General features: G+C 39.9%; 1 protein-coding gene across 1 annotated transcript in view; it reads right to left on the reverse strand.

Moving 5' to 3' along the window:
* The window catches only part of hgfa (hepatocyte growth factor a), a 39,036-nt gene extending 16,878 nt beyond the window's left edge, over window positions 1-22,158 (reverse strand). Inside the window, exons 1-9 of the mRNA XM_041780291.1 lie at window positions 22,035-22,158; window positions 13,900-14,062; window positions 13,642-13,754; window positions 12,926-13,040; window positions 8,205-8,347; window positions 6,422-6,542; window positions 6,107-6,231; window positions 2,167-2,338; window positions 1,824-1,957 (exon numbers count right to left, since the gene is read on the reverse strand). Coding sequence (XP_041636225.1) covers window positions 1,824-1,957; window positions 2,167-2,338; window positions 6,107-6,231; window positions 6,422-6,542; window positions 8,205-8,347; window positions 12,926-13,040; window positions 13,642-13,754; window positions 13,900-14,062; window positions 22,035-22,098 — 1,150 coding nt within the window. The 5' untranslated portion in view covers window positions 22,099-22,158. The remainder of the gene's footprint in view (window positions 1-1,823; window positions 1,958-2,166; window positions 2,339-6,106; window positions 6,232-6,421; window positions 6,543-8,204; window positions 8,348-12,925; window positions 13,041-13,641; window positions 13,755-13,899; window positions 14,063-22,034) is intronic.
* Between the last annotated feature and the right edge of the window lie 5,600 nt (window positions 22,159-27,758).

A 27,758-nucleotide genomic window follows, 5' to 3' on the forward strand; every position in this document is an offset into this window, starting at 1 on the left:
ATTGATACTGCGCTTAATGTGGTTACTCCTAACTCCAATTGAGTAGTTACACATGAGTATAACCTTCAACAGCCTACACACAACTTTATTTCCATTTTCTAGTTCCAGAAACTGTCATACCGCACTATTCCTGCAACATGCTAACAGCTGAGCAGAGTGCATCAGGCAAAGTGCCGGGGAAAGCTCTGACAGGAGGGCAGCAGCCATTGACTGAAGCTACAGCAGCTATTAGTGGTGTGAGGGTTCATTACAGTTCTAAAGCATATCTGACCGGGATTTCAGGCCCTTGTTTTAAAAAAATTATAGATAATTAGTTTAACCAACTATAAATCTTGTGCCGGCGAATTTGAGATTTGTATTTAACCGTTTAACCAGGCACATCCCTAGACAGTCCCACCTCTAGTTTGTAAATATGTAGCTTAAAGCACTGTCAAGCTAGCTTAGTTAGCATAGAAATGGAAAAATGGGGAAAAGCTAGCCTCGCTCTGTCTGACAGGTAACAAAATCCACCAACAAACTTCCTTACATTATTTCCTGTTTGTTATAACCATACAAAAAAGCATATGTTAATCTGATTTGCTGTTGTGTAACATAGCTGGATTATGAGCCAGGTTGTGTCTGGGACAGTTTTTTGCTTTTGCTCACAATAGACTTTAAAACATGGACTTTGTCTTAAGTATATCACAATTAGCTTCTGGAGAGGCGTTTTGAAGTTTGATTGTGATGGTCGCTATATTGAAATTGCTGTCTCTACCTTAAACCCCCTTGCATATAAAATGCTGGTCTGTCAACCCCTAATATTGTACATAAGTGGATAAATCTTAGGCTTAGTAAGATCTAAAAGAATGAGTTAAAAACAATCCAGCCCCGGTAAAGGGTAAATCAATCAAGAAATAAGCAATTGACACCAAATGAGAGTTTTGAACCAGACTGTAAACATGTTTATTCCTGCTGTAAATATAGGCATTTTAACATGGAACCTAATGAGGAGTTCTTGTCAGCCTCAAGTGGACATTCGAGGTGCATTTTTTCAAACTTCATGTTTAACACAGAAGGCCACCTGTTGCTAACACTGTAACTGATTTCTATGAAACTATACTAGCCTACGACTTTCTACAAAACAACATTTTATGGTTTTAACATGTTATGAGGATTGACCAACATGAACAATCACAATCACAATAAAAAAAAAACATCAAAAGATTCTTCTTGTCAAAATGTTTGTTTACAGAAATTGCATGGAAGTGCCGCCTTGTGCTGAAACAAAGAAGCAAAACACAGTCAAGCAAAAGCTTCATGTTCTGGCGACATTTTGCCCCAAGGCAATAGTTTGGACACCCCTGCCTACGTGGAATCTGCAATTCCTCGAGTGTCCACTTGAGGTTAGTTTCAAAAGCTCTGGGAGTCACATCAATTCAAAAATGTGTTTTTTAACAGCCTGGTCCAAAAGACATACTTGATCTGTTTTTTTTTTGTTGTTTTTTTTTGTTATTCTTTGTTATCCTTAGTTATTCAGGATCTGGATAACTCACATGTAGTTTCCATCGTGTTTCAAGCCATCTGTAAAAAACATGCATTCCCTTGCGTTGGATAATAGGAGGCATAATCCAAATATTTAAGTATATACAGACAGCAGTCACATATGTAAGTAGAAATAAGGAGTAAGGTCTGGATCAGTTCCAACTCTCTGCCACTTATCAAGCTGACCTAACCAAGCTGCTGGTTCTTGTTACGTATTTACCAAACTGTTTTAAAACTAGTCTAACACAATGATTAGGAAATGCTCGACTGTTTCTTTAAACTAAAGTTATGCAGTATTTTACCTATTTTTTGTGTGGCATCAGCATCACACCTGGGGATATGGGTGCAGTTGGCTCTCCTCTGATTAGGGTCTGTAGTGAAGCACCATGGGTAATCTGCACCATCAGGGTTACGGCAAAAGTTCTCTCTGAGGTCCCTGTAACACATACACACACTACAACTTAAATGATGGTGCTGATGAATGAAATGTTTCAAAGTTAAACTAGGACTACTGAAGTTTTACTTTCATCTCTTGCCTTTTGGCACTTCAACAGTCAGATGCTCAAAATGAACAAATCACCTCCCTAACACAGCAGATAGAATTGAATCCAAGCTGTCGGGGGCCATGAAAGAAGGATGACTCACTTGCATTTGAAGTTCTGAGGGAGAAACGAGTGGTTATGAGGAAACTGGGAGTCCCAGCGCTGACATGTCACACCCTCTGGAGTCACATTCATCGTGCCGCGGTAATCTGTGCCCTTTCCCTGGACACAGGATGTAGTTACATTGACATCTGCGTCCTCACTTGAGTCAGAGTCTTGCAAAGAAAGAAGAAAAAAGAGAAATTGAACAGATAAGTTTAATCAGGAAACTGAATAAAGAGAGTGAGATGTGAAAACCAAAAGCTGGCAGAAGGGAGGGAGAGAAGGAAGGTTTTAATCCCCAGAAGAATGTGTCATGTTTAACCTACAGACAGATGATCAAAAACAGTAGCACTCCCCCCTTGTCTCAACTCCGATAGGAAACTTTCTGTGTATTCACAACAGCGGTGCCCCACATTCTTGCACGCAGGGACATCCACAACAAAACATGCAGTTATTTAACTTGCTGACGCCACAGAATGCCGCATGTTGTCATATGAAAAACCTTGAATCTGTTCCTGTTTACAAATACATATACCCTCAACATTTTAGCTTGTTTCTGGTGAACTTGTTTATTGCAGCCAAACCAAAGATATCACATCCAACCCGATCTCGCTGGGGCAACTTTATCCGCCGGAAAACTATTCCAAACATCTTGAGAAGGAATTCTGCTTTTCAGCAGAGTAGGGATTGCGAAGGGAGTGACTTCTCCCCTTCGGATTTCTGTCTCTGTTTCTTTAGCCTTTGACAAATGAGATGGGAGAAGATGGAGGAGGAAGGGGAATGTTTTGAAGCAGAAATGAGAAGGCGGATGGAAAAGAGGGATTCTTTGGCTTGATGTAATGCATGCCAGTGTCTGTGTGCACGGTGTTGTACAGGTCAGTGGTTTTTATCTTTCTGAGGGCAGGCATTGAGGGATGCACACATCTGGACAAATGCAGATCCTCCGCCCTCGCTGTAAATCATAACATGCACTCTCACTACACGTGTGTATGTGTCTGACAGGGACAAAAGAAAGATGATCTGTGTGTTTGTGGCTGCGTATGTGGGGATTTTCATTGTGCTCTCAAAGAAAAGAAAGAACAAATTCACCTTAAGGGTAACCTCTTTTTTGCTGTACATTATGTTTTTGCCCTCTGTTTCACTGTTACACTGGAAGGCTGAAAGTTCTCCAAACTCCAACCCTGTCAGCTTCACCAAATGTCATATTACTCAAGTGAAAATCTACTGCTCATTTTTTTAGATAGTAGAATGCCTTACAATACCAGTAATTTAGATGAATTATCTTCACTACTGATTATTCTGTAGATTGTTTTAAAGATTAATCAACCATTTGTTTCATCTTCAAAAGTTTAATGTACAAAGCCAGTCAGAAAATGGTGAAATATGATGAAGTTCACAAGCAATAGATGTTCACAAGGCTTGTTTTTTAGTCCATAACACAAAATAGAATTTCCAGTACTTTCTACAGAGCAGCCTTTACTGCCAGTATCTGCCAGTGTAGATAATATCAATGGACATTATAGCAGTTTTTACCATCAGGGTGGGGATGTGTTAAAATAGGAAATGTTAATACTGATGGAAACTTTACATATGAGCCTTTCATCATCAGTGTGAATATGTTTAAATAAGAATTTTTAATGCTGATAACCGGACATGCCAGATGGATTTGTATCACACATCCATCTGGTAAACCTCTCATAGATGGCATTTGGGATAGGGCAGAGCCTTTGAAAAAACTCAGAGGGTGATTGGATGAACATTCTGTCTATCACATCGTTACGGGCCAATCAGAGCACCAAAACACGTGACGTCGTAGCCGCTACAGACGAGTAAACTCCATAGAGCCCTACATAACGTGAACCATGGCGACTGTAGACATGTTAGTGTATGACTATTGTCGTTTTTGAAAAGAAAAAAACTCAGTGCTGTTCTTTGTTCTTCATTCAACAAAGAAATGTCGTCAAGTTCTGATAAAACTGACACTTTAGCAGCATCCGCGCTAATGTTTTCTGCCATAATTGCACTGGCCTCTTATTGATGTTTGCTTACATCTTACACTGATTGGTCCTGTCACTTTCTAACTGGGTCCAAACGGTTCAGATGGGAGCTTTGCAAGATGGATTTGCCAGTAAGAAACACGGAAAAGAGCGAATCCATCTGCTTTGCAAGATTATAATACTGATGGACACTTAAAATAATAGCCTTTACCATCAGTGTGTGAATGTGTTTAAATAAGAATAGATTATACCTAAGGACACTTTACATAAAAGTCTTTACCATTAGAGGAGTGAGAAAAAAAATGGATTCTTAGATGCATTGTGATGTAGAGATACAAGATTCTGAATCGATTTATAAAAGTCCAACAAGTGATAATCGATAATTATTTAAATATTTAATACTTTGGAACAGCAGGAACAAGAAGGTGGAACTCTGACACGCGTAACAGCAAAATTTAGATTACCAGTTGTTCATCTTTTATGTGTGTAATTTTAGATACGTTGCAAGGCAAGGATGCTGCTACTTTTCGCTCAGTGCCATTATAAATTTCCAGTTTACAAACATCTTCCATTAGAGGATAATGGAAATTCAATGTATCTTTTTGTCTAAACACAAATGTAATGTTTGTTTCAATGTCTGACACAGTGAAAGCAACAGAAGTGTAAAAAAACCCCAAGCGCATCAAAATGCATCAATAACTGATTAAGAATCTAATCGAATCATGAGGTGCCTAAAGATTCCCACCTCTTTTTACCATCAGTGTGTAAATATGTTTAAATAGGACTAGTAAATACTGATGGAAACTCTACATAGCAGCCTTTACTATCAGTGGGTGAATGTGTTGAAATAGAAATAGGTAAACTTCATCACACCCCTCACCTGCTCACTGTAAATTCCACTTATATTTCCAGCTGTGTTCTCACACTTGCTCACCTGACTTCAAGCAGAAAATCTACTGGGTCATAGGCAGGAAAAATGTGGGTAAATTTAAGAGTGAAAAATCTGGCTGGACACATGCAGCTCAGCCCAAGGAAATTGGGAAGTTTCAGGAGTTTTGTTGATATGTTAATATGGGAATTAGGTCCTGAACTATACTAAAGAGATGAAAATTGTTCTCAGAAAAAAATCCTTTGGCATTTTGAGGATGGTTGTGGTGAAATTTGTCAGTCCTCAAGGCCTGACATAGGTTTCCAATTCGATTGAGATCTTGTGACTGAAAAGACAAAACATATGATTCACATCATTTTCCAACTCATCAAACCACTCAGTTGCCCTTGAAGCCTTGTATGGCAGCATCTGCGTTCATGATGTTCTTGCTGTCTTTGGTCTCTTTAATTCGCCACTTGTTTGTATACATAATGATTTTCTTCATGTACCACTAAAAATAGCTATCAGAATCTCTGTATAGTAGCTTCTATTGTAACACTCCTTTTTTACTGTCCTCTATCATCTGTCATTGGTCTCTGTAAAACACTTCAGGCCTTCAAGTCAGATCCCCTCCTCTTTATAAACATCCTATTTATTCTTCCTTGTTGAGGTAAAGCGATTTGAAGCAAAGCACCACATGAAACACCCAGTCTGGTAAACAAAAGATTTATGAGACTCTGCAGGGGAGAAAGGGGCTTTTTCACTCAGCTCACTGCAACTAACCCCAAACCGCCAAAGTCCTGTATGTTACAAAGCCCCTTGCGCCCTCAAACCACTAGCTGGTATCGTCTAACCACAGTCTTTCAAATAGAAAGCCATGGATCCTCAACACTAAGGCCACTTAAGAATTTTTGCATGTGTGATACATAATGTTTAAGGCTTGTGAGTACACTAAATGTTCAGGAAAATAGTCATTAATCTAACTTAAACAGTAATTTGCTCCTCCATAGATTTGTTGATGATTGTCTACAAATCCAAGCCCTTGATTTAGAGCACATGAACAAATAGGCCCTTACCATTACCACACACGGTGATGTTGCAGTACTCCCACGGAGTTTTGGGATCCATGGTGTAGCACCAGGGACGGAGACGATTATCCGGGTTACGACAGTAGTTGTCCTTTAAATCTTTGTCCCGATACCTGAGAGAGAAAGCAGAGGGGATACAGGGAGTAAAGAAAATAGGAGGGAGGGCTGTAAGTCATAACAACTGGTGAGGTCTACATCTCCAGAGTATTAGCGTCATTTCTTTAAGCATCTGTCATGGGTGTGTTCAGCATTGTCCGTGAGAAAGGTTACTACAGTATGTGATTATGAGCTTTGCAAGCTTACTTTTTGGGTTGGAAGTGGTGTTTGTGAGGCCTTGTGGAGTCCCATCTCTGGCACTCTTTGCCACTCTCTGTATGGTCCATTTTGCCCCGGTAATCTTCTCCATTACATGTCATGCAAGCATCTGCCAACAAAGAAAACACAAGTGATTGGAGATTTATTTATTGGAGATGTCAGTGCATCTAACAGATAACATTATAACTCTGTATTTTATATTAAGAAAAACACAAAACATAGAAACAAGATTGGACTTTGTTTTAAAGTGGATATTTAGTCTAAGTGTATAGTCTTATATTACACCAAGACTTCAGCAAGTGGCTTTAAATTGGAAAGTTAGGGACCACAAGGTGGTCATTATTAATTTAAGCCATGTTACAATGAAGGAAAAAGTCACTGACATCAGATTTGCTGTCAGTAAGCTAAACAAGTCAAGCAGTTCACACGAGTGTAACAGAAAGATACAGTTGCATGTCATCAGCATAGAGGGGGAACCGAATTTTATGGTGGGACTCAAAAAATGGGAACAGGGTACTATTTTTTTGTGATGATTAAGTGATGGTTACACCTATGTTACAGCAGAATATTACACGAATATTTCTGGCAAAGAGCTTGATATTGGAAGCCGTAGGATCAAAAGTGTCCGACATCAGAATAAGGAACAAAAGTATCGCGGTAATCTGTGTCACACAGCCAAATTAAGCAGTTATGCACAACTAGGTTAAGTTCAATAAAGAGGGTGGAATTGTGTGTCATCTGCATAGAGGTGGAACCAAGTTTTAGGGTGAGGTTCAAAACACAGGACTGGACCACCTTATTAAAGGAGAAATTCATTTTATGTTAAGAGTAAAATATTTAACCATTTCTTCTAGCAAAAGGCTTCAAACTGGAAGTCACAGGACTTCAAGTTTCACAGTGAAGGTCAAAGAGATTGGCATCCGATTCCCTGTTTCAGCTTAAAATTCCAGTAGCTATGGATGGTTAGGGGTCAAAGGACTAAAAAAGTGGTCGCTATCAATTAAAGCTCTACAAGAGGGGCCCAAGATTTGCTGTCAATTGGCTTAAAAAGTCAAGCAGAGAGTTGTATATCATCGACACAGTGGGGGAACCAAATTATATGATCGGATTTATAAAACAAGATTGGGGAATTATTTTAAAGTGATGATTACATTTATGTTATGGTAGGAATGTTACACAATGCTTAATGTTGGAAGGGCCAAAAGTGTCACAATCACAATTAGGAGTAAATATATTACGTTAATCTGTGTCATTCAGCCAAAAGGGCTTTCAACTGGAAGCCACAGAACTAAAAGTGATTGCTACCCATCCAACCACAATGAGGGTCAAAGGGACTGACATCAGATTTGCTGTCTTAAGATGAAACATGCCAGCTGTATAGATAGCTAGGGGCAAAAGGACTAAAAAAGTGGTTATTATCGGTCATAAGCTCAACAAGAGAGGGCCAAGAGATCTCAGATTTGCTGACAAGTAGCTAAAGAAAGTTACCCAGTTATAAAAGGGAAACTAAAATATAGTTGTTAACAATTCAGGTTCGATCCCATTTGAGGGCAAAGATAGTGATGTCATCCACTGAAAAGTCATGCAGTCTGGATGAGTGGACTAATCAGCCTAGTACTGGAACAAAATGTTATGGTTTTGCATGATAGAGGGAGAATGTAAAAGAAGAAAAGGACCTTCAGGAGCAACATGATTAAAACCTAAAAATTTCTTTTAGATGGCTGATATGAGCTTCATCTTTTTGCTACAGTATGTCATTTGAGGGTCTTACCCTCTGAGCACTTGGGTATGCCACACTCCTCAGCTCGCACATTTGGGTCAGTGGTGTAGCACCACGGACCACCAGGATCGTTGTTAGGATTCCGACAGAAGTTCTCCCTCAGGTCTTGCGTTGGGTACCTATCAGGATAAAACCTACAGGGGAGTAGACACAGATTATTGAAAGTGTTAACTGATACTGTAAGCTGTATAAATAAATTTTAGGGAGTACTTTCACACTTGGCTGCTCCAGTGGTGTACACAGTGCTCTACCTGCCTGCCAGTGCTCTCAGTAACAAGCCAAATAAATTTAAAAGGCATTTACATTCGGATACAAGCTTCTTTCTGAGAAAATGTTACAAGTCCAGGAAACATTTGAAATCCCAGAATGACCATTCAAAGAAACTTATGCAAAGTATGTCATTAATACACTTCTACTCTCCTGGTTTGCACCTTTTGCATGATCGCCTTACTAACTCCTACCATATCCGTGCTCCCTCATGTGTTAAACAGCCAGACCCTGTCACACCACAGTAATCACCAACAGCACAGAACAATGCTACGAACCACTTGGAGCAGCCCAAGCAGGTCTTTTGCTGGCAGTGTTTGAATGCTTTTAAACCCAATCCCTCTCTGTCGACGGTTGCATCACATCAATGTGGACAACAAACTGGAGGAATTTAAGAAAAAGAACCTGTCCAGTTTAAACATATGGAATGCAACAATGGTGGGGGTGCCATGGGAGCCCCGTACTAAATGGACAGAATGTGAAATTCATCTTCCGCTGGGGAAGGATGATGAAAAGCTGGCATGTCAGCACCCCTGTGATCCATGCTGACCAGATTCCCTCTCCCACCCAAGGAGACAGAGATAGAAGACAGAGACAAAGTCGTGGCATAGAAGTATGAAAAACTCAAGATAAAAGACAAATATAAAAGACAATGTAGGCATTATGGAGTGAAAATAAAAGGCAAGCGTGCAGTGTTTAATTGATGAAATACAATTAAGAAACAGCAAAAAGAAACAATGCCCACCAACCCTTCCCCTGCCTGTCTGAACACTCTACCCCAGACAATGACTCTTTCCCCGGGGGAGTCTGCTCTGCTCTCCCCTCCGTGCCCTTGGGCTAACCCTAGGCCTGTACACTAATACACAACATAATTCACTCAAAAGCAGAAAAAATCTCAGGCATCTAACTGAGCCAAAAAGAACAAACAAATGGGGTGCTACAGACTGTAGTCCCACCTTTGAAAAAACAGGACTGGGTTGAGACAAATAGCAAATTTCACTGTGACAAAACAAAAGCGAAGCTTGTTTCCTTTCAATGAAGCTGTCTGTGAAGTACCAAAATTCACATCTGCTTTGTTTAACATACAGCCTCTTCATCATAGTATAGTTTTCTTAATTCATAAATAGAATTACAAGCTTTTCACTAAGATAAAAAGGACTGCAACTGGTCAGTCTGTAAAATAGGCCGCAGCATGGGAGCAAGTTAGCAATAATGATGTTGCGCTAACAGATGTTGGCCAGTTATTCATCTCCTTGCCAAAGGCTGTTCCCATCGGGAGCACAGGCAGACACTGTGCACACATGCTGCGCTCTCTGAGCCGGCATGAATAACATATTGGCCAGATTTTGTATATCACTACAGTTGAAACCTAGAGCTGAAGTAACTGCTGCAAAATGTCGAGCAACATGCACCTGGAGGTTATGGAATAAACGTGGTCATGCATCAACGCTGCGCATCCAAACATAAAATTATTAACAGATTAGAGCAAGCACGCAGGGACTTAATCAGTCTTAAGACATAATGATTTTTGGAATTGGGAAACTGAAGGATAAACAATTGTTCTAAGTTTTTGGACAAGCGCTTGTTTACTATCTTGCCAAGAGTGCTTTGGGAAGGGTAGGGCTACTTTTGAAGATGGCCAAATCGGGAAGCTGTTAAATTAGCTCAGCATAGCTGGGTAACAGCCAGATATTTGTCTAAATTATGGTCAAAACAAGTCGCACAACACCTGCTATGCACCTCTTTTATCTGACAAGTCCAAAATAACTTCTTAATTGAAGAAACAAAGCAAAAATAAGGCACGAATTACATGTAACAAGTAAAAAGAATGCCAATTAGGTGAGGAATTTTAACTTGAGTGTGTAAAAGGGATATCTATATCTAAATCAGTTTGTATATCTTATTTTAAGACACAGTGCTTTATATTAGTATTGATTTACCTGTTGACTGATTTTATAAATTGATATATATTTGGCTTTTTTGACAATAGTGAGAACAGATTTCTACAATGTAATGTCAGTTAAATAAAAAAATGTAATGTAAAATAAGGGACTGCATGAATATTCGCCCCCTAAACTCTGTATTAAGTAGATTTACCACTGGCTGCAATCCCAGCACTGATTCCATGTGGATAGGTCTCAATCAGACCATGGAAAACTGCTCAAGCTCTGTCAGGTTGCACAGGAATATGGCAATGAACAGCCCTTTTTAAATGCAGCCACAAATTCTCTATTGGATTGGGGTCTAGGCTTTGACTCGGCCACTCCAGAACATTCACTGTGTTGTCTTTAAACAATTTCTGTGTCGCTTTCGCTGTATGCTTCAGGTCATTGTCTTGCTGGAAAATAAATCTTCTCCCAATCTGAAGTTTTCTCGCAGATTGAATAGTAGCATCTCCACAGCATGATGCTGCCACCGCCGTGCTTCACATTGGGGATGGTGTCTTTGTGGAGATCAGGGAACTTTCTCCCACTTGAACATGGAGTCTCACACATACCTTTTGGTGAACCTCTTGGTCTTCAACAGGGTCTTTCTCTTTGCCACCCTCCAATAAAGCTTTGACTGGTGAAGAACCCGGACAACCGTTGTTGTTTGCAGAGTCTCTTCCATCTCAGTTGTTGAAGCTTCTAACTCCTTCAGAGTAGTCATAGGTGTCTTGGTGGCCTCTCTCACTAGTCTCCTTCTTGCTCGGTTTGTGAGGACTGCCTGATCTAGGCAGATTTACATGTGACATATTCCTTCCATTTCTTGATGATGGATTTAACTGAACTCTGGGGGGAATGTTCAGTGCCTTGGACTTTTTTTTTGTATCCATCCTCTGACTTACACTTTTCAAGAACCTTTCCTCTGAGTTGCTTGGAGTGTTCTTTTGTCTTCATGGTGTAATGGTAGCCAAGAATAGCAATTACCCAGTGGCAGGAACTTCAACACAGGTGTCTTTATACTACAATTACTTGAGACAAATTCACTGCACTCAGGTGATCCTCATTTTAGAAACTGTAAGACTACTAGGACCAGTTGGCAATAAAAGGGTAAGGACCACTCCCTCTTTGGTGAAGCTTGTTTCTACATTTGTGAACATGGCAGTCAAACTCTGTTTCAGAAGAAAACAACTACTACCTAACCGGCTGCTGGGCAGATTCCTACACCAAAAGATAATCAATGGTCTCATCCAGCTCTTCGGTAAAAAGACGCAGAGGTAGCTTTTTGTAACAGCGCATGAATTGACCCCCAAGTACAAATGTGCACAAGTATAAAATATGGTTCCTAAATGATGGCAGTGGTATTTGTTATCATTAATATCAGCAGAAATTTCCATTCCATTCTCCCTGCTTGGCTGGGCATCAGTCCTCAGCTCTTTTCCCTTTGGTTCAAAAACTAAATATAGACAACAGGTGGAAGTCCCATTCCTGGAGGGGAACCTCCTGAGAAATCACCCCTACCCTGCGCCGTTCAGCCAAGCATGAAAATAATAGTTACCTGAAACTCAAACGGTGCGTGGATCATTACGGTGGTAATTCTTACACAGCGGGACAGTCCCATGTTAGGTAACCTCACAGTGGCACTAAATCTCCCTTAAGTAAAGCTTCCTGTGACCCTTTGAAAGTTAAAAGTTGCTGACAAGCAGGGGCGATGTGGATGGACGCTACATTTGCCATGTGGGATGGAAACTAGGACCGTGTGTCAAATAAACAATGACAAAGTGTTGTGCTTTTCGAGAGGGAAGAGGAATGACGAGGAGAGGAGAGAAAACAGACCAACACTGTGAAGTGATTTAATTGTGGGGATCACTGGAATTCTTTATCTGTATGACTTTGGCCTCAGCTGGACAACAGATAGTAAATGCCTTCAGTCTATAAATTTTTGCACTTCCTTTGTTTCATTATACCTCCCTTGTGACTACTTTTTCACCCTGTACTTCCTCTAACTTTTAGAAACTCATTCTGTCATACCCCCTCCTTGCTGCAGTTAAAATATCCTGCAACTAATGATCCTGCTAATGAGACCCTGGCACAGAACCATCGTCAGTGATCTTTCCTAGCATGGAAAAAGATCATCTTTGGGATACACCTGAAGGCCTACAGTGCAGTAGGAAAAAAAATACAAAACCCCAATGGAGAGGACATCCCTGCATGTGTTGAAAGAAATCTGACTTAACTCTGGCTAAACGTTCACTCGCCTTCCAGCCTCCGCTATCCCTTAACCCCCGAGGTGCAACGGGATGATGTGAACATCAATAAATCAGCTGCTGAGGCCTGTTCAATATCAGACACAGAGAAAGAGCAAAGACGCATCCAGGAAGGTGGTGCAGACCAGAGGAGGAGTAAAGGCTGCTGGTTCAGATCTACAGGAATCTGACGAATGAAAAACACCCTTGTCTGCATGCGAGCGAGGCACTGTTATTTCAGAAATCGACTCTCTTGGTTACAAAAGGAAGGACTTACGTATGCTCATTGATGTTGTTGTCTGACCATGCTTGGCAAGTGATGTTAGACTTTGTCCACGACTTCCTGCCTCTGTAGTTGTCCTTAGTGCCAACGATGCACTCCCTTATGTAATCTAAGAGAACATAAAGGCATACAAAGCATTTGAAAGCATCCATTGATACTTTTTGACACAAGCTGACCCCTTGTGCTCCTTCTGTGCCGATTCACAGGTCAATTAGAAGTTGATTTGTATCTCTCTCCTTGAACACCTGGAATATATTTTCCCATCTATGGTCAATAAGTGGTTTTTACAGCGAGCGTCTTTATTATGTCCCAGCTTGTGTGTTATTCCCAAAACAGACAACTCCCTGAAGTTCATTAAATGTCACTGGGGGGAGTTTCCGTAAATTTTGCAGTAAATTCTAAAGTGCTAGATTCCACAGCCCTCAGTGGAGAAAAGCTGTTGAGCTCTGTAAGTAAACAATGAGGTTTTTTTTGTTTACACTCCACTTCAGTCTGCTTCGTGTTTATGCACGCGCCTCTCCTCACCGGAGCGATAAAACAGCGGGGGGCGAGAGAAGTTGGTCGCTTTTATTGTGTCAACAGAAAAACCAGGGACCTCAAAAGCCCCCAGGAGCAAGACGCTAGAGGCACAAGAAAGAGACTGCACCTGAATCCACATGTAAGAAAAAACACCTAAGGTCAGCTTTAGGAGCCTAAAAATGAACATTTACCTTTTTTTTCATACAATGTAAAGTTGACATTCGCCTGCTTCTGAGCTCCATGGGTGAAACGGTCAAAGGGAAGCAAGTGGCATTTCCTGTTGTGCCGCTGAAAGTTGAAAGCCCTGTGGAGACACACGGGAAGTAGTTGAGAGATGACTGCATGATAAACACCAAAAATATGTAAATACTTCATCTGCTCAGGAGAAGAGGAGCAGTGAGCGAAACATGGCCGTGAGGAAACTTAACAGGGAACGAAATGTCACCCACCTGCAGCTGAAGTTCTTCTTCACCTTTTTGCACTTGCGGGCGCAGTGTTCCTGCGATCTGCTGTTTCGTACCATCATCCGCTGAGGACAGTCTGTGCAAACCAGCATTTGATTCTCTGTCTTTTCATACTTCTGTAATGACTGATGAGTTCTTCTGCAAAAACCTGCCAGAACAGGAGGGCACAACATAATATTAACTTAGTGCAGGTTTCTGTACAGCTTTAGGGTTCAGTGTCCCACTCGAAGCGAAAGTGCGTCCTATAAAATGATGCATAAACTTTCTTCATTGTTAATTTACTGAATTCTTAACCTGTTAAAGTTTTTAGCATTGGGCTTACTCCATCTCAACTATTCATCTTGTATGGTGGGAATGCTTCCTAGTGTTTCTAAAGGGACTGACCCAGCAGTTTGCAAGTTCTGTTACGAGCTGAGCCTGGACATATAAATAAAGACACAATTTACTAGCCCAAACAAAAAGTGTATAAATAAAAAAGAGAGACAGTAGAAACAACTTGTTTTCATGACAGGATACACAAGCTGGGCCTCAGACCTTGTCTACTCTGGACAGCATTGCGGTAAGCCACGAGCCCAGGATTTGTTGCAGTGTTAATTTGGACCGCTATTTTTAATTTTAGTCTAACTATTCTTTAGATTAAATGCCATTCAGTTTAAGTCACTTGTTCCCAAGCTGGGCTCCGGGCTCCCCTAGGGGAGGTTGCCAAAGATCTCAGGGTGGTGCAGAATCCTGCCTGCTTTGAGGTTGTCAAAATTAGATGTACATCTATAAATAAAACATTACAACATAATGTATTAGGATCAACCTACAAGATTAAAAAGGAAGAGAATCTGTTCGTTTTCAGGCAAAAAAGTTAGCATTTTAAGGGGGGGGTGTCTTCTTTTTTAATTATAAAGGTATTTATTTAAAGGAAATCCAACTCAGAATTTCCAAGTTTAAAAATTCTTTAATTTACAAGGCAAACTTGCAATTTTTAAGTTTTAAAAGTCATACATTTTACATTAGAAGCTTAAAAAATTTCAGTTTTAAAAACACTGCATTTACAACAGTGTTAAGCCAAAAATGTAAAAGAAAGGAAACTGAAAATAGTGGTTGGATTTTTGACTTTAAATGTCAAAATAGTTTTGGTTCATTTAAATTTACACCTTAAAAAAATTATTTTTTTCCCACATAAATTAGCATTTTCTTAAAATTTTGATGTTTTTCTTTGAAATGAACAAATCCTCTTTATTTTTATATTCTTCAAGAGAATACACCATTTTAAAAATGGGTAGTTTATATATATTGTAGATATTTTTTTAAGAACAAGTGTGTGCACTGTAGGTCTATGATATTGGGATTTTGAAAACAATTATAACTGATGTTTACTTCTCCAAGTGGGTCCTAGGGGGGCTTCGCCTTTCTTAAATATTAGTAGGGGGCCCAACGGAAAAAGGTTGGGAACCACTGGTTTAAGTCACACATTAGTCATTTGTATCCTTTATAGTTTTAGTTGATGAAAACTCAAAACTTTTTAGTCCAATTTAAGTCGATAAAAAGCCCCTAATTTTACTTTTTATCCTAACATTTATTATCTTCTCTGATCTGGTATGTTACTGATTCCTTATCAGCTGGTCGTCAGCTGATCCCCATCAGCGTATGACTACCGTGTCCTGCATGAACTCATGCTGAGCTTACTTTACTTTTCCTCAGAGTTTTAATCATCAAAGATCCATTTTTAGCTAGTCTCAGTCTAGTATTTCTCTTGGAAAAAAGGTAGTCAACAAAATTTTTGTTCATAGTTTTAGTCAACAAAATTATCACTGCTTCGGTGTTCAGGTTTTGTTCGGTTGGGTTTTAATTAAAAAACATATGGACTAGTTTCATTCAAATTCATTGGTGTGGTTCAACTGTCAAGTCAAGCAACATGCGATTTGGCATTTTTACAGTGGACTGCTCCCTCTGGGTTGGGAGTGAGTCTTTGCCTCAAGTGAAGGAGTTAAAGTATCTTGGGGTCTTGTTCACAAGTGAGGGTAGAGTGGACCTGGAGATTGACAGGCAACATCAGCAGCATATCAGACCCTCATTTATAGCCGGGATCTTTCGAAAGAATGAAGTTGCAAGTTTAGGTGATTGAAATCGGAGGGTGGCTAGGGTGAGGAGCTCGGACATTCAGAGGGAGCTCAAAGTAGAGCCATTGCTTCTTCGTCTCAAAAGAAGCCAGCTGACGTGGTTTGGGCATCTGATTTAAAATGCCTCCTGATCGCCTCTCTGTGGAGATCTTCCAGGCATGTCCAACAGGGTGAATATCCCGGGGTAGACCCAGGACTCGATGGAAGGATTATATATCTCATCTGGCCTGGGAATGGCCTGAAATCCCAGAGGAAGAGCTTAAAAATGTCACTGGGGAGAGGGATGTCTGTGCTGACTTTCTTAGCTGGCTGCCACCGCTACCTGGCCATGGATAAGCGGAAGAAGATGCATTGATGGATGAATGGATAGACAGACTTCTGTAGTCTTTAAGCCTATCAGACCATCCAGTGACATTTCAACACAACTTAAGCCCATTGTTTGTTTCCCACATGGAAACCAGGCCAAACAATTTACATAACAAAGAAGAAAAGAAACAAAAGGAAGAGGAACCTTATGTTGCCTGTCATTCCTAACAGTAAGGGCTGTCATGTTGTGTAATGTGATGAAGTAATGTTGATGCCTGACTTGCTTAACTATCTGACTTCTAAATGATCAAAATAGGCATAAGACGAACAAGAAAACAATAAAATATAGCAGTAAAGCCACATTTTATGGCTATAGTGTCCTTTTTTTGTCAGAGTACAGTATTACTTAATCAATCATGAGCTTGAAAGTCTTGAACGTTGGTTGTTTTCCATCTCAACCACCCCTCTCATATAGTGGGAATGCTCAATAAGTGTTTCTATATGGGCTGAAATAGCCATTTGACAGATCTGTGAGGCCTGCCCATTTAGATGGAACATTGACACTCGAGTTTAGATCCTCAAGATGAGTTCTCTTTAGAGTGAAACTCTACTGATGGCGTCCCGGCAGACAGGTGGATTGGCACAAGCTGTTTTCTGTCAGATTTCTTGGTTTCTGAGACTACGTGTCCAGACTGAGTCTAAACTGTCAGCTGTCAGATAAAAGCAAAAGCAGAAATAAAAAGGTCGAACAAGCGCGTATTCCACTGCCTCCTTTCCACTGACAAAGCATCAAACATTACTCACATTCTGGGAGCCAGGGCCAAACATTTCACCACTGCTGTCAAAGAACTAGCAATGAAGAACTTGTCGAATCCATGAGACAATTTCCCAGGGTTTTCATCTGGTGGTTTGAATATTAGAACAGCAGGAGGCATAAATGCTTGTTTCAGAACCTTGGCATGGACGTAGTGAAGTGAAGATGAAGTTATTTTGCAGTCATGTGTTGAACTGTCAGGCCAGCAGTGAATAACATCAGCTTGACTACAATTCTCTCTCTTTTAGTGTCCACAATGCTGAATAACCATTAGTATTAATCAAAACTGTGAACAAACCACTTTCACAAGACGGACTATTTTCCCTGATGTCACTCATTGTAGGGAGCTACAGTCTGTTATAACACATGAATGCTGCCTTGTGGTTATTTGAATCTTATGTGTAGGAAATTCTGCAAATTTTTGTCTTTACAATGACAGGTCACAAACTAGAATGCAGAAGATATTCAAAATCCAGGGTAACACTAGCTTATAATTTAATTAATTTAAAGATAAAACTGCATTTGATACTGCCTCCATGAGTTACACAACAGTTAATATTAGCATTCAACTCGTTAATAGCTAACTGTTAGCTAACGTACACAACTGTCAGCAACCATCTCAAAAACCTTGCAGTTTCAATATGCTGCTTCTTAAGTTGAACTTTAGAAGTGCTAGCTCAATGTTAGCAGGCTAATCTTCTTAAGGTGGAAGCTAATGCCTTCCCTTTTTTTGGATTCGTCTTTCTATTGCTAGGAGGGGGTTAAATGCTAACATAAGCTGTTGACAAACAAAGCTAATCATTAAAAATATCATTTAGTCTTTTCTCTATGCAATGTTTTCAGCTGCTATGCAATGGTAATCCATTTTTGGGTGCTAGAAACCATAGACTGTATAAAGCAGTGGTTTCCAGATGATGTGTTGAGGCACACTGGTGTGGGTTAGGGTTATGTTAAGGTTGGCTGTGGTACAAACATACTTTATTTCTAAAATTATATAAAGACCAAATATATTTAGTGTGTTTTAAAAAGGCCTATATTTGTACTAAATACTCAATACTTTGAATGCATGCGGATATTGTACTGTTAGCATGCTAGCGCACTAGCTAACATTTGCATCTGCTAGCTACTTAAAATGTACACAACACATTTCAATCAAGAAAAGGACATTTAAGGTACCGGTAAGTTAATTTCTTCATGAGAATAATGTTAACGTAAAATATAAGGTACGTAAATTTAATAGTTGGTTACTAAAGCTGTCTTCTGAAGGCATTAAAAAAGTGTCTCGAGCAAAGTTACGGTTGATCTAGTTACAAAGAAGTGGAGCTGAGGTGGTCTTAAGCCCTCTGAGAAACAGCTGCAACATGCTGTTTGTCTTCCATCTGTCTTAAAGGCATCCTTTTTGTGTACAAGATTACATCTACTGTAAAAACTGATGTTTCAACATGGGTGTGAATTTGAGTTCTGGCACTTTGCAGTCAGCCCCAAGTGGTCACTTGAGGAACTGCAGTGTTCTGCACTTTAGCTTTAGCTTTAAAGACCGGAGGCTGCTGCTTGTGAGCAAATGTCAATTTCTATGCCGCTTATCCCGGTTGGGGTTGCAGGGAGGTGGGGCCTATCCCGGCTGCTATTGGGCGAGAGGTGGGGTTTACAATCACAGGGCTGACATATAGAGACAGACAACCAGGCATGCTCCCATTCACACCGATGGCCAATTTAGAGTCACCAGTTAACCGAACGAGCATCTTTGGTGGTGAGACGAAGACTACCTAGAGAGAACTCCACACATAAAGGCGAACCCCGAAGCGAACCAGGGGCCTTCTTGCTGTGAGGCAACAGCACTAACCCCTGCGCCACCGTGCAGCCCCGCCATTCTAATATTATTGTGTAAAAACAACGTCATAGCGTTAGCTATTAGGTAAACAGTTAATTTTGCTGTTTTCAAACTGTAGCCACTCAGTAATCAAATGCATTGATTCATCTTCAAATATGGCTCTAGATCCCTACAGATTTCTCTATGGATTGTCTTTCATGCGGCTGGCCATTTTGGAAGTGATGAAATGATTAAAGGCAATCAATTTTTCTACGTAATTACAACATTGTTTTCAATTTGTTTGGATGCACAATATTATTGGTATAATATTTGCTTAAAAATGTAATTGATTACTGCATATAAGGAACATTTCTTCCGATATCAACAACTGATATCAGCTTTAAATATTCTATACTGGCTGTATGTTCAAAGAAGTTAGAGGACTTTTAGGCAGGTCCAACAGACCTGGATCAGCTGAAGCCTTTTCCTTTGTTCCTCCTCATTCTTTAAACTTTAAAGTGCCTTAACAACTGAAGTTTTAATTCTGGACTACATTTACATATCAGTATCAATACTGGTGTCTGCTTTAATGAATTGGCAGATATCAGCGTGATGGAAATTGGCAAAAATCCATTATTGTGCATTCCTTTAAATTTGAGCTTCCCATCTTGAGCCTGTCATCAGAGGTAAATGTGTTGAGAATATTTGTTAAATTGTGCTTTGGCTGTGCCAGATGAACCCAAAGCGGACTAGTTGATGTGTTGGAAAAACAAGTATGAAAGGTGTCAGGGATCAAAGCTTAGCTCAAAATCCTGTATGAAGAATGAAGAGTGGATGAGAGCTGACAGCCAAGAGAAGAGAGGAAAGCCCATCCAACAAGCTGATGCGCTCCAGTTCCTCCTATGTAAAGCGTGTCTCAAATGTCATTGAAAGAGCCAAACAACAGCCCGTCTCATATTCTTCTACTTAGTGGTATCTGTAATCCTATAGTTTTATTGTACAGCGGATAAAAACATTTGTTTCCCCTCAGAAATGTATTTCCATAGTCTAACTTGCATTCATGACTCAGTAACAGTCACAAAAGTCCTAGTCCAGCTCTTGCTGTTTACCTGCCGTGACAGTGAGTTTGTTCTCTTTAGCCAAGCAAAAGGAGTGAAAGATTTTTGGAACGAAAGAAAATATCATTTTAGATAAGTTCCTCAGCTCTGAGCATCCAACACAGACTAGACAGCTTACAATATGAGGAAAAATGAATAGGTGGACAAATGATAAGGGAATCTTGTTCAGTTTAGACCAGCATCTGCAGAGGCACATCAAAAGAGACATCCATTCATTTCTAACTTTTGGATAAAGATAAGAGCCCATCCTTCAACAGAATGGAACTTAATTCTGTTTCTAGGTCTACAAAAACATTTTAAGGAGCAATATGTGTTTGGTTACAAGAGTTTTCCGTTATAATTAGGAGCAAGTGCGATATAAATCACAAAGGGAAATCTCAAGCTACTGAGTTACAGCTACATGCTCCTGTGCCAAGACCCGACACAGGACACTGTCTGTGTACTTAGGATATTGTAAACTGTGCGGCGTTTAGAGGGTCCTCTTGGTCAAAAATGGTTTTTCATGGAGAACGTGTTATTAATGTTTGGGCTCCGTTGGACCACATCTGGCACTCATCACTGTGTTGTTCCAGCCCTGATGTCTGGCCAGGCCGCTCAATTAGATTTCACTTAAGTCTCTTCCTCTCCTCGACGTCCGACTCCTGCTATCTCCAGATCCTGAGCATTCTGCTGAAGTTGGAGATTACTATAAAATGTGCTCAATGGGCGAGTTTGAGAGAGGTGAGATTTAATAGGAAGAGACAGGAGTCTGAGGCCTCAGTTTGGCTTGAAGAATGTAGCGAGGAAAAGGTGAATGACTGAAACTCTCACCTTTCACAGGATCTCCCACTTGGATGCCCTTGAGCAAAGAACTTCAGCGTCAGCTGGATGAGTGATTTAGTTGATCTCTGCCTTCTAGAAATGCGCTAATACTACATTTTCATACATTTCAATGCAGTCATTTGGTAAGGATTGTTATAAGTGAACAACAGGAAGGTGGCAGGTTAAAGGTGGGCCTCTGTCTGGGAATTAAACAGACTTTACATCTGCTTCAGAGGGCGCAAAGTGTGGAGTTTGGCTCAGCCAGATGTTACCCCTGTAGCCCCCCACCTCTTTACCCCTGGCCCTCCTTACACAGACACGCACTCCCTTCCTATCTCTACATTTTACTTTCCCCAACTCCAAGGGGGCTCAGAGGTCAGGGTCGGAACCCCTGGAGGTGGTAATATGGATTCAGTGCTTTGCTGTGTGACATGTTAGTGGGGCTGACGTTGGGGGACTCTAGCAACCAAAGTGGTGAACTGCTCGTTTTGGACGCATTTAAATGACTAGTGGTTGTTAAATTAAGTTACAAGCATGCATGTCCAGGAAACCGGCCTCAGTCCTACAGATGCAGGAGGGTCTATGACTGTTATCACTGTGACCTAAATACAGTTTAATGGCCAAGTAGAAACATTAGCATGCACTTTAAAACGTGAGCTTCGGCACGAGTCTCTTTGTAAGCTAGCACACCGGCGCGCGTGCCTATCATGGAGTGGGGAATTTCTAATTTAATTAGCCTACAGCAAAAAAACGCTTCAAACTTATTAATCAAAATGTCGTTTAATCCTATTAAATCACGAGAAATTTATACCTAATTATTGTGACTGTACAATTTTTAACGACTTCTTACCGTCTTTACTTTAGAAAGTGAAACGAATCAATGTAAAGATAAGGCTAGTGATTGAGTCAATTCAATGCAAATCTGCGTCATGAAGCCACAGTATATAAATAAATACGTAGTTCTTTACACTAAATAGTTTCCTTTTAAACGGTAGATTTTATTAAAGAAACTCCTGACGAATAAAATCTAATCTAAACACATTACGATAAGTAATATTGTTTTCCTGTTTGTCCACTTACTTTTATTTTGAAATAAAGCTTAAAAGGACCATGGCAGGCTTATTTCATCATGATCAGAAGCAGAGCTTCTTGTGTCTTACCTGTGTCCAATATAGTGACCACTACACAGAGCAAAGCTTGGTAAATCCATACGTTTGTCCTCATGGCTATAAGCAGGATAGAATCCGATAAAGTGAGACAGACTCGGTGCTTGTATGAAGTCCACAGTGAATGCAGAGCAGCAGAAGACTCCCTCACTAAGATGCCACTTTGCCAGCAAACCACACGTCCTCGGTTCAACCCCCCCACTTAACTTGAGTTTGTGCTCCTCTTCTAACAGCGTCTCACCTCACCACTGCCAAGTACGCTGGATTAAATAGCGACATTTCCGGTGGGGAGTTTCAAAATAAAACCGGATGTGAGTCACAACGCTATTAAATTCCGCAGACGAAAGTCTGGTGTTGTTTTATGTTTTTCTGCTGTCAGCAAATAAAAAATATGAATCGGTTTTACTCAGCTTTCTCTGTGCCTTAGGAAAAGTCACGCAAAAAAGCAGACTAAATTGAAGTAAACATCATAATTGCATCAAGCAGTTGAGCATGTAATTCTTTATGGATGAAAAACAGTAAGCAACTGGGGAGAAACCCAGAGAAGCAGTACTTAAAGTGACTCACAGTGCTCAGATAGACATAAAACAACCAATTAGATATTTATCAAAGCGGGCCAACTTTGGCTGACTTGGTAGAGTTGGTATGAATGGGATTAATTAAAACTGATGGCAGCCTTTGCTGTCATCTTGTGGCTTTGACTCAGAACAATGACCTTGTTGTCTTTCAACCATTCCAGCGATGCTATCTCTGTATGCTTCGGGTCATTGTCTTGCTGCAAAATAAATCTTCCCCCAAGCTGTAGTTCTCTTGCAGACTGAGTAAGATTGTTTCATTTCACCTTCTACCTTTACAAACCATTCAGGGCTGGCAGCTGAGATGCATCCCAACGGTATGATGCTGCCACCACCATGTTTCACAGTGGGAATGGTATGTTTGTGGTGATGTGTAATCAATCATTTTACTGTACACATTTTTGTTTAATTTACATTATTTTGTATAAATCTTTTTTTACTTTGACCTTAATGCGTTTGTTAAACTACCTTTAATTAAAATTTGAATAACTTTGTGAACCATAACTCAAAGTCTCTTATTTTTACCTCTTGATGCTAGCCGTTGCGCTGTTCCAATGATGCTATCCATGCCTTCATAGCCCTTAAGGAAGCATTCCTAGCAAACTCAAGTGACTTTTAGGAGACTTTAAAGATTAAATCCATACCAGTAATATCTGACATTGAGCCTCTTTTTATCCATTTTTAATCCATTTCAATTCTTTATTGTCTTTAGCTGTAATGCTAACAAATGCATTATTACTATTGTGCTTGTCTGTTTTTTTCAGACATCTGAACTGTATCAGAGTTAAATAAAATCAAACTATTTAACAACCTTCAGGGGATTTATATCTTTTAAGAGCCTTTTTAAGAGTCCTGAGAATTGATTAGTTGTAAACACTAAACATCATTAAAAGCACTTTTAGCGTATTTCTACAAGCAATTAACATAATGAGGGAGAATTTGCTGATAATGTGAAAATAAAACATTTATTTTTCTGTACACGTTTAAGAAGCATTTGCAAGATATCAGTTTTTTTACAAACCTGACGGGGTTGAAATTTCAACACCTGATACTGCCTTAAAACACTTTATATGTTTATAAAGTGAAATTTATAGTCTAAGTGGTGCATAATGTAGCTGTTAAGGTTGCGGTAGGTAACTTTAGAAAACGAGTAAGGGCAGGAAGGGCTTTTACTTGAATTGATCAAATCATCTCCATATACGCATACAACTGGCATTCTCCTCTTTTTTTTCTCTTCCTGTCAGCACATTTGTCGAAGATAGTTTGGATTTAAAGCGACTTTTACCCAAACTGACAAAAAAACATCCCCTTAAAACCATTTCCTACCCAAGTCTTAATGACTTTATGAATGGCCTGTCTTCACTCGCCAACCAGCCAGCTTTTCAAAGAGGTCATCAAACAGGATCTTCTTGACAGGATGATCTTTCTGTCTCTCCTCGCTTGCCTCACTTTGGCTCAACTGAAAAGGCAGATGGGCTTCTTTACATGCTGCGCCAGAGAGCGCTTGGCCCGCTCTAGTGATTGCATCCTCAAAGGATTAGCCAGTTGCAAAATGCTTAAGACAGAACCAGACAAAGTGCACGAGCATAAAACACAGAAATGAAGCAGGGAAAGAGCCGACTGAAGTGTCTTAGTTCAAATCATCAAAAACCTGACCCTGTACTCGTGGCTGACTGAATCCACTGATGTCAGGTTTCTGCTGTTTTTTGATATCAAACATGTTGACGCTTTTCTGAAATGTTCCCAGCATGTCATAGCCTGTAAACTGCCATTTGCTTTGATTTATGCCCTCAGTAAAGTGACAAACTGGGACTGAAGTGCATAAACCTGATTTAGAGATGCATGTCCGTGCCATATCATGACACAGCATGTTTCTAATGAAAGTCTCCGCATTACAGTGATGAAAGATATCCGTCAGGGACTGAGGGAATATTTGTCCTGCTGTTTGAGCAATCCCCCTGAGAGGGCAAGGTATGGGGGAAAAACGGAGCGCCAAGAGTCTATTTGTGGTTTATTCAAATGGTACTTTGGAGACTGACCTCATACAGCTCCCATAAAGACTTCCAGTGTGAGGACACCATTGGACAGAGCATGCAAAAGCATGCAACTTTATAATATCTGGTATCTATATAAGAGGATAATTACATGATTATTGGAGTTTAAAGTGCTATAAAAGTGCATTAATGTCTCTATAAAGACAACACCAGGCTCTGCAAACACAGTATAACTCCCTATAGGAGCATGAAGTGACTGGGTTCAGGTGAGGCAGATGGAAGTGATCCCACTCATGTACCAGCCTGCAGGACTTTTGTTGGGCCCTAACCCTTACTTGACAGGAAATCCACACTTCAGCCGTTAACGGGTGGCGGGCTTAAAGCCCTCCAGAGAGAGCAGAACCGTTTCGAGGCAAACGCCAGACGCCCGGCCCTCACTCATTAAGACGCGTGCAGGTCATTTAAGCTTTTCTTTGTACCAGCAGGTGTAGAAGCGTGTGCATGTGTGGCTATTTAAGCTTTGGAGGTACCCACAACGTCAATCAGTGTCAGCACAAAGAGGAATTCCAGACACTCTGAAAATCTGTCTTGGAACAAATTTCCGCAGATTGGTACCTTTTGAACCTCCAGCTCGCCTTGTCCCATGTGCCTCACACACTTCAGGTAAATAAGTTAAGTTTGACAGCTGATTATGCATCAAGGGGGAAGATGTTGGAAGTGGGAGTGTTCCTCTATAATACAGCAAAGCAGTGGGAGTATAAACTTTCATGATTGATTTTTTTCACTCAAAGCCTCGGGCATTTCACGAAGGATGCCAAAATGTCAGTCATTCTGTGGCGGTGTTATTCTGAGCATGGGAAGTCTGGCAGTGAAACGATGTACGAGGCTGATGAGCATTTTTTTAAATACTAGCTGAAGAAATAATCAGAGCAACTGACATATATTTTACAGCTGCCAGTAATAACAGTGTCCAGTTCTTGTCCAGTCCTTGGACAACCAATCAAACACTACAAAGTTACTACCCAATGAGCTCCAGTAAATTTGTGATCCCATTTAATAAATCTGGAGTCATTTGCGGTCACTGGCTTTAAGTTACCTTTCATGGCTTTATAAATGTGACTACTTACATTTGACAAGTCTAGACAGTGAGATGATTGGGTCTATACAGTAGAAAATTCAAAAATGTTTTATTTTTACAACTAAATGTGCTGAAATGTGACCCGACTAGGTTTCATCCTCTCTGGCTTTTTCTGCCAATTTGGTTTGAAAGAAGAACCACATGGCTCGTCGTCTGGCCGGCTTTGGTAAGAGTTTGACTCACCAACTGGCTCTACTTACAGTAGGCATAGATATCGGAACAGCAGAGTTTTAAATGCTGACCAAGTTTACACGCCTAAAAGAGGAATTAGTGCGCTAACGCAAAGCCTTAATGTGCTCTGGTAAGCATAACGTGCTCAAAGTTTGATGAAATTTGTGCACTTCAGAGAGGATTCCCCTTGCTAACGGTGCTACATGCTAACGAACATCTACCTTGCTTCCAAGCAATTTTTGTGCATACACATAACGTTTTCACATGCTTATGAAAAGGTTTCATGTTCTGCTGGGAAAGTTTTACGTGCATGCTAGTGAGTTTTGTGTGATTACAGAAGCTTTATTTTTCACAGGCAACTTTGAAGTGCTAACGAACCAATTCAACATGTGTGCTCACATGCACGTCTTGCATACTTACAAAAGGGTTTTGCATGCTCATAAGAAATTTCTATGCACTAAGAAGAACATTTTTTGTTATCAGAAAGTATTTGATGAGTACAAGAAGATCTTGTACTCATGAGAAAGTTCTGCGTACTAGGGTACTAAGGAAGAAAAATACTAAGGAAGAAAAATAATAAAGATTATCCCTTAATTTTTTAGAAAAAATATCATCTTTAAGGTTATAAAGTAGTATATTCATAAGAAAAATCAAGGTTTTAAACTTATGAATCTAGGACATTGTAAAATTGAAAAAAATCGCGACAAATGGAATCAAAAACACTGGCTGGATAATCCTAATTCACAGAAAGGACTCTTCCAAATCCAAAAGATAATGATAATGTGATTTGTGCTTCATGTAGCTGGATTTTTCTCCATGAATACTTCTAGATTCAGCTACATAAGCTATGTATCTGAATCTAAGGCCAACAAGGGTACTTTATCGATGTAGATTATGTAGCTAAAAAGCTAACATAGCTGACATAGCAAAACCTAAAAATAATGTAGCTAATCTAGTATTGTTGGCTTTTGTAGTGACATATCTACATACTGTAGGTTAGTTAGCTTTAGATTCAGCTACATAGATAACCTGGCTAAATCTAAGGCTAACAAAGCTATGTTAGCTATGTAGATAATGAAGCGGACATATCTTAACCTAAAGTTAACATAGCCAATCTAGCTTTGTTGGCTTTTGTAGTGACATATCTACATAGCTTAGCTAGCTTTGTTTGCTTTAGATTCAGCTACATAGCTAATCTAGCTGAATCTAAGGCTAACAAAGCTATGTTAGCTATGTTAGCTATGTAAATAGTGTAACTGACATAGCTAAACCTAAAGTTTACGTAGCTAATGTAGCTTTATTGCCCTTTGCAGTGATATATCTACATAGCTTAGTTAGCTTTGCTAGGTTAGCTATGTAGCTGAATCTATAGCAGCTCAGTTGCTTTTAGATTTAGCTTCATCAGGGACCTTCACTTCTGCATAAGCGACATAGCTTTGTAGCTAATGTAGCTTTAGATTTAGTTACTTTGGCTATGTAGCTGAATCTATAGCAAACAAAGCCAATAAAGCTAAAGTTAGCTATATAAGTTACATAGATCATATAGCTATGAAGCTAATGTAGTTAAGTTGTGTCAGTGTCTTCCATGAATCAGCGCTATTTTCTACTTTATGATCTAAAAAATTCCAAGTTTTGGTTTCTCATAAATTAACAGATTTAATGTGGACAATTTTACTTTTTTCAGCATATATTTACAACTTTTTAGCTTGAAAATTGTATTTTTTTTCTAGAAAATTAACAGATCTTTTGTTTTTTTGTGGTTCGACTGTATTATATAGCTGAGCTGAGCTGGGAGGAGGCCAGAAGGAAGTCGACTGATGTGACCAAATATGGTTCATTT

Source organism: Cheilinus undulatus, linkage group 23, assembly GCF_018320785.1.
Source record: "Cheilinus undulatus linkage group 23, ASM1832078v1, whole genome shotgun sequence".
NCBI classification, from domain to species: Eukaryota; Metazoa; Chordata; class Actinopteri; order Labriformes; family Labridae; genus Cheilinus; species Cheilinus undulatus.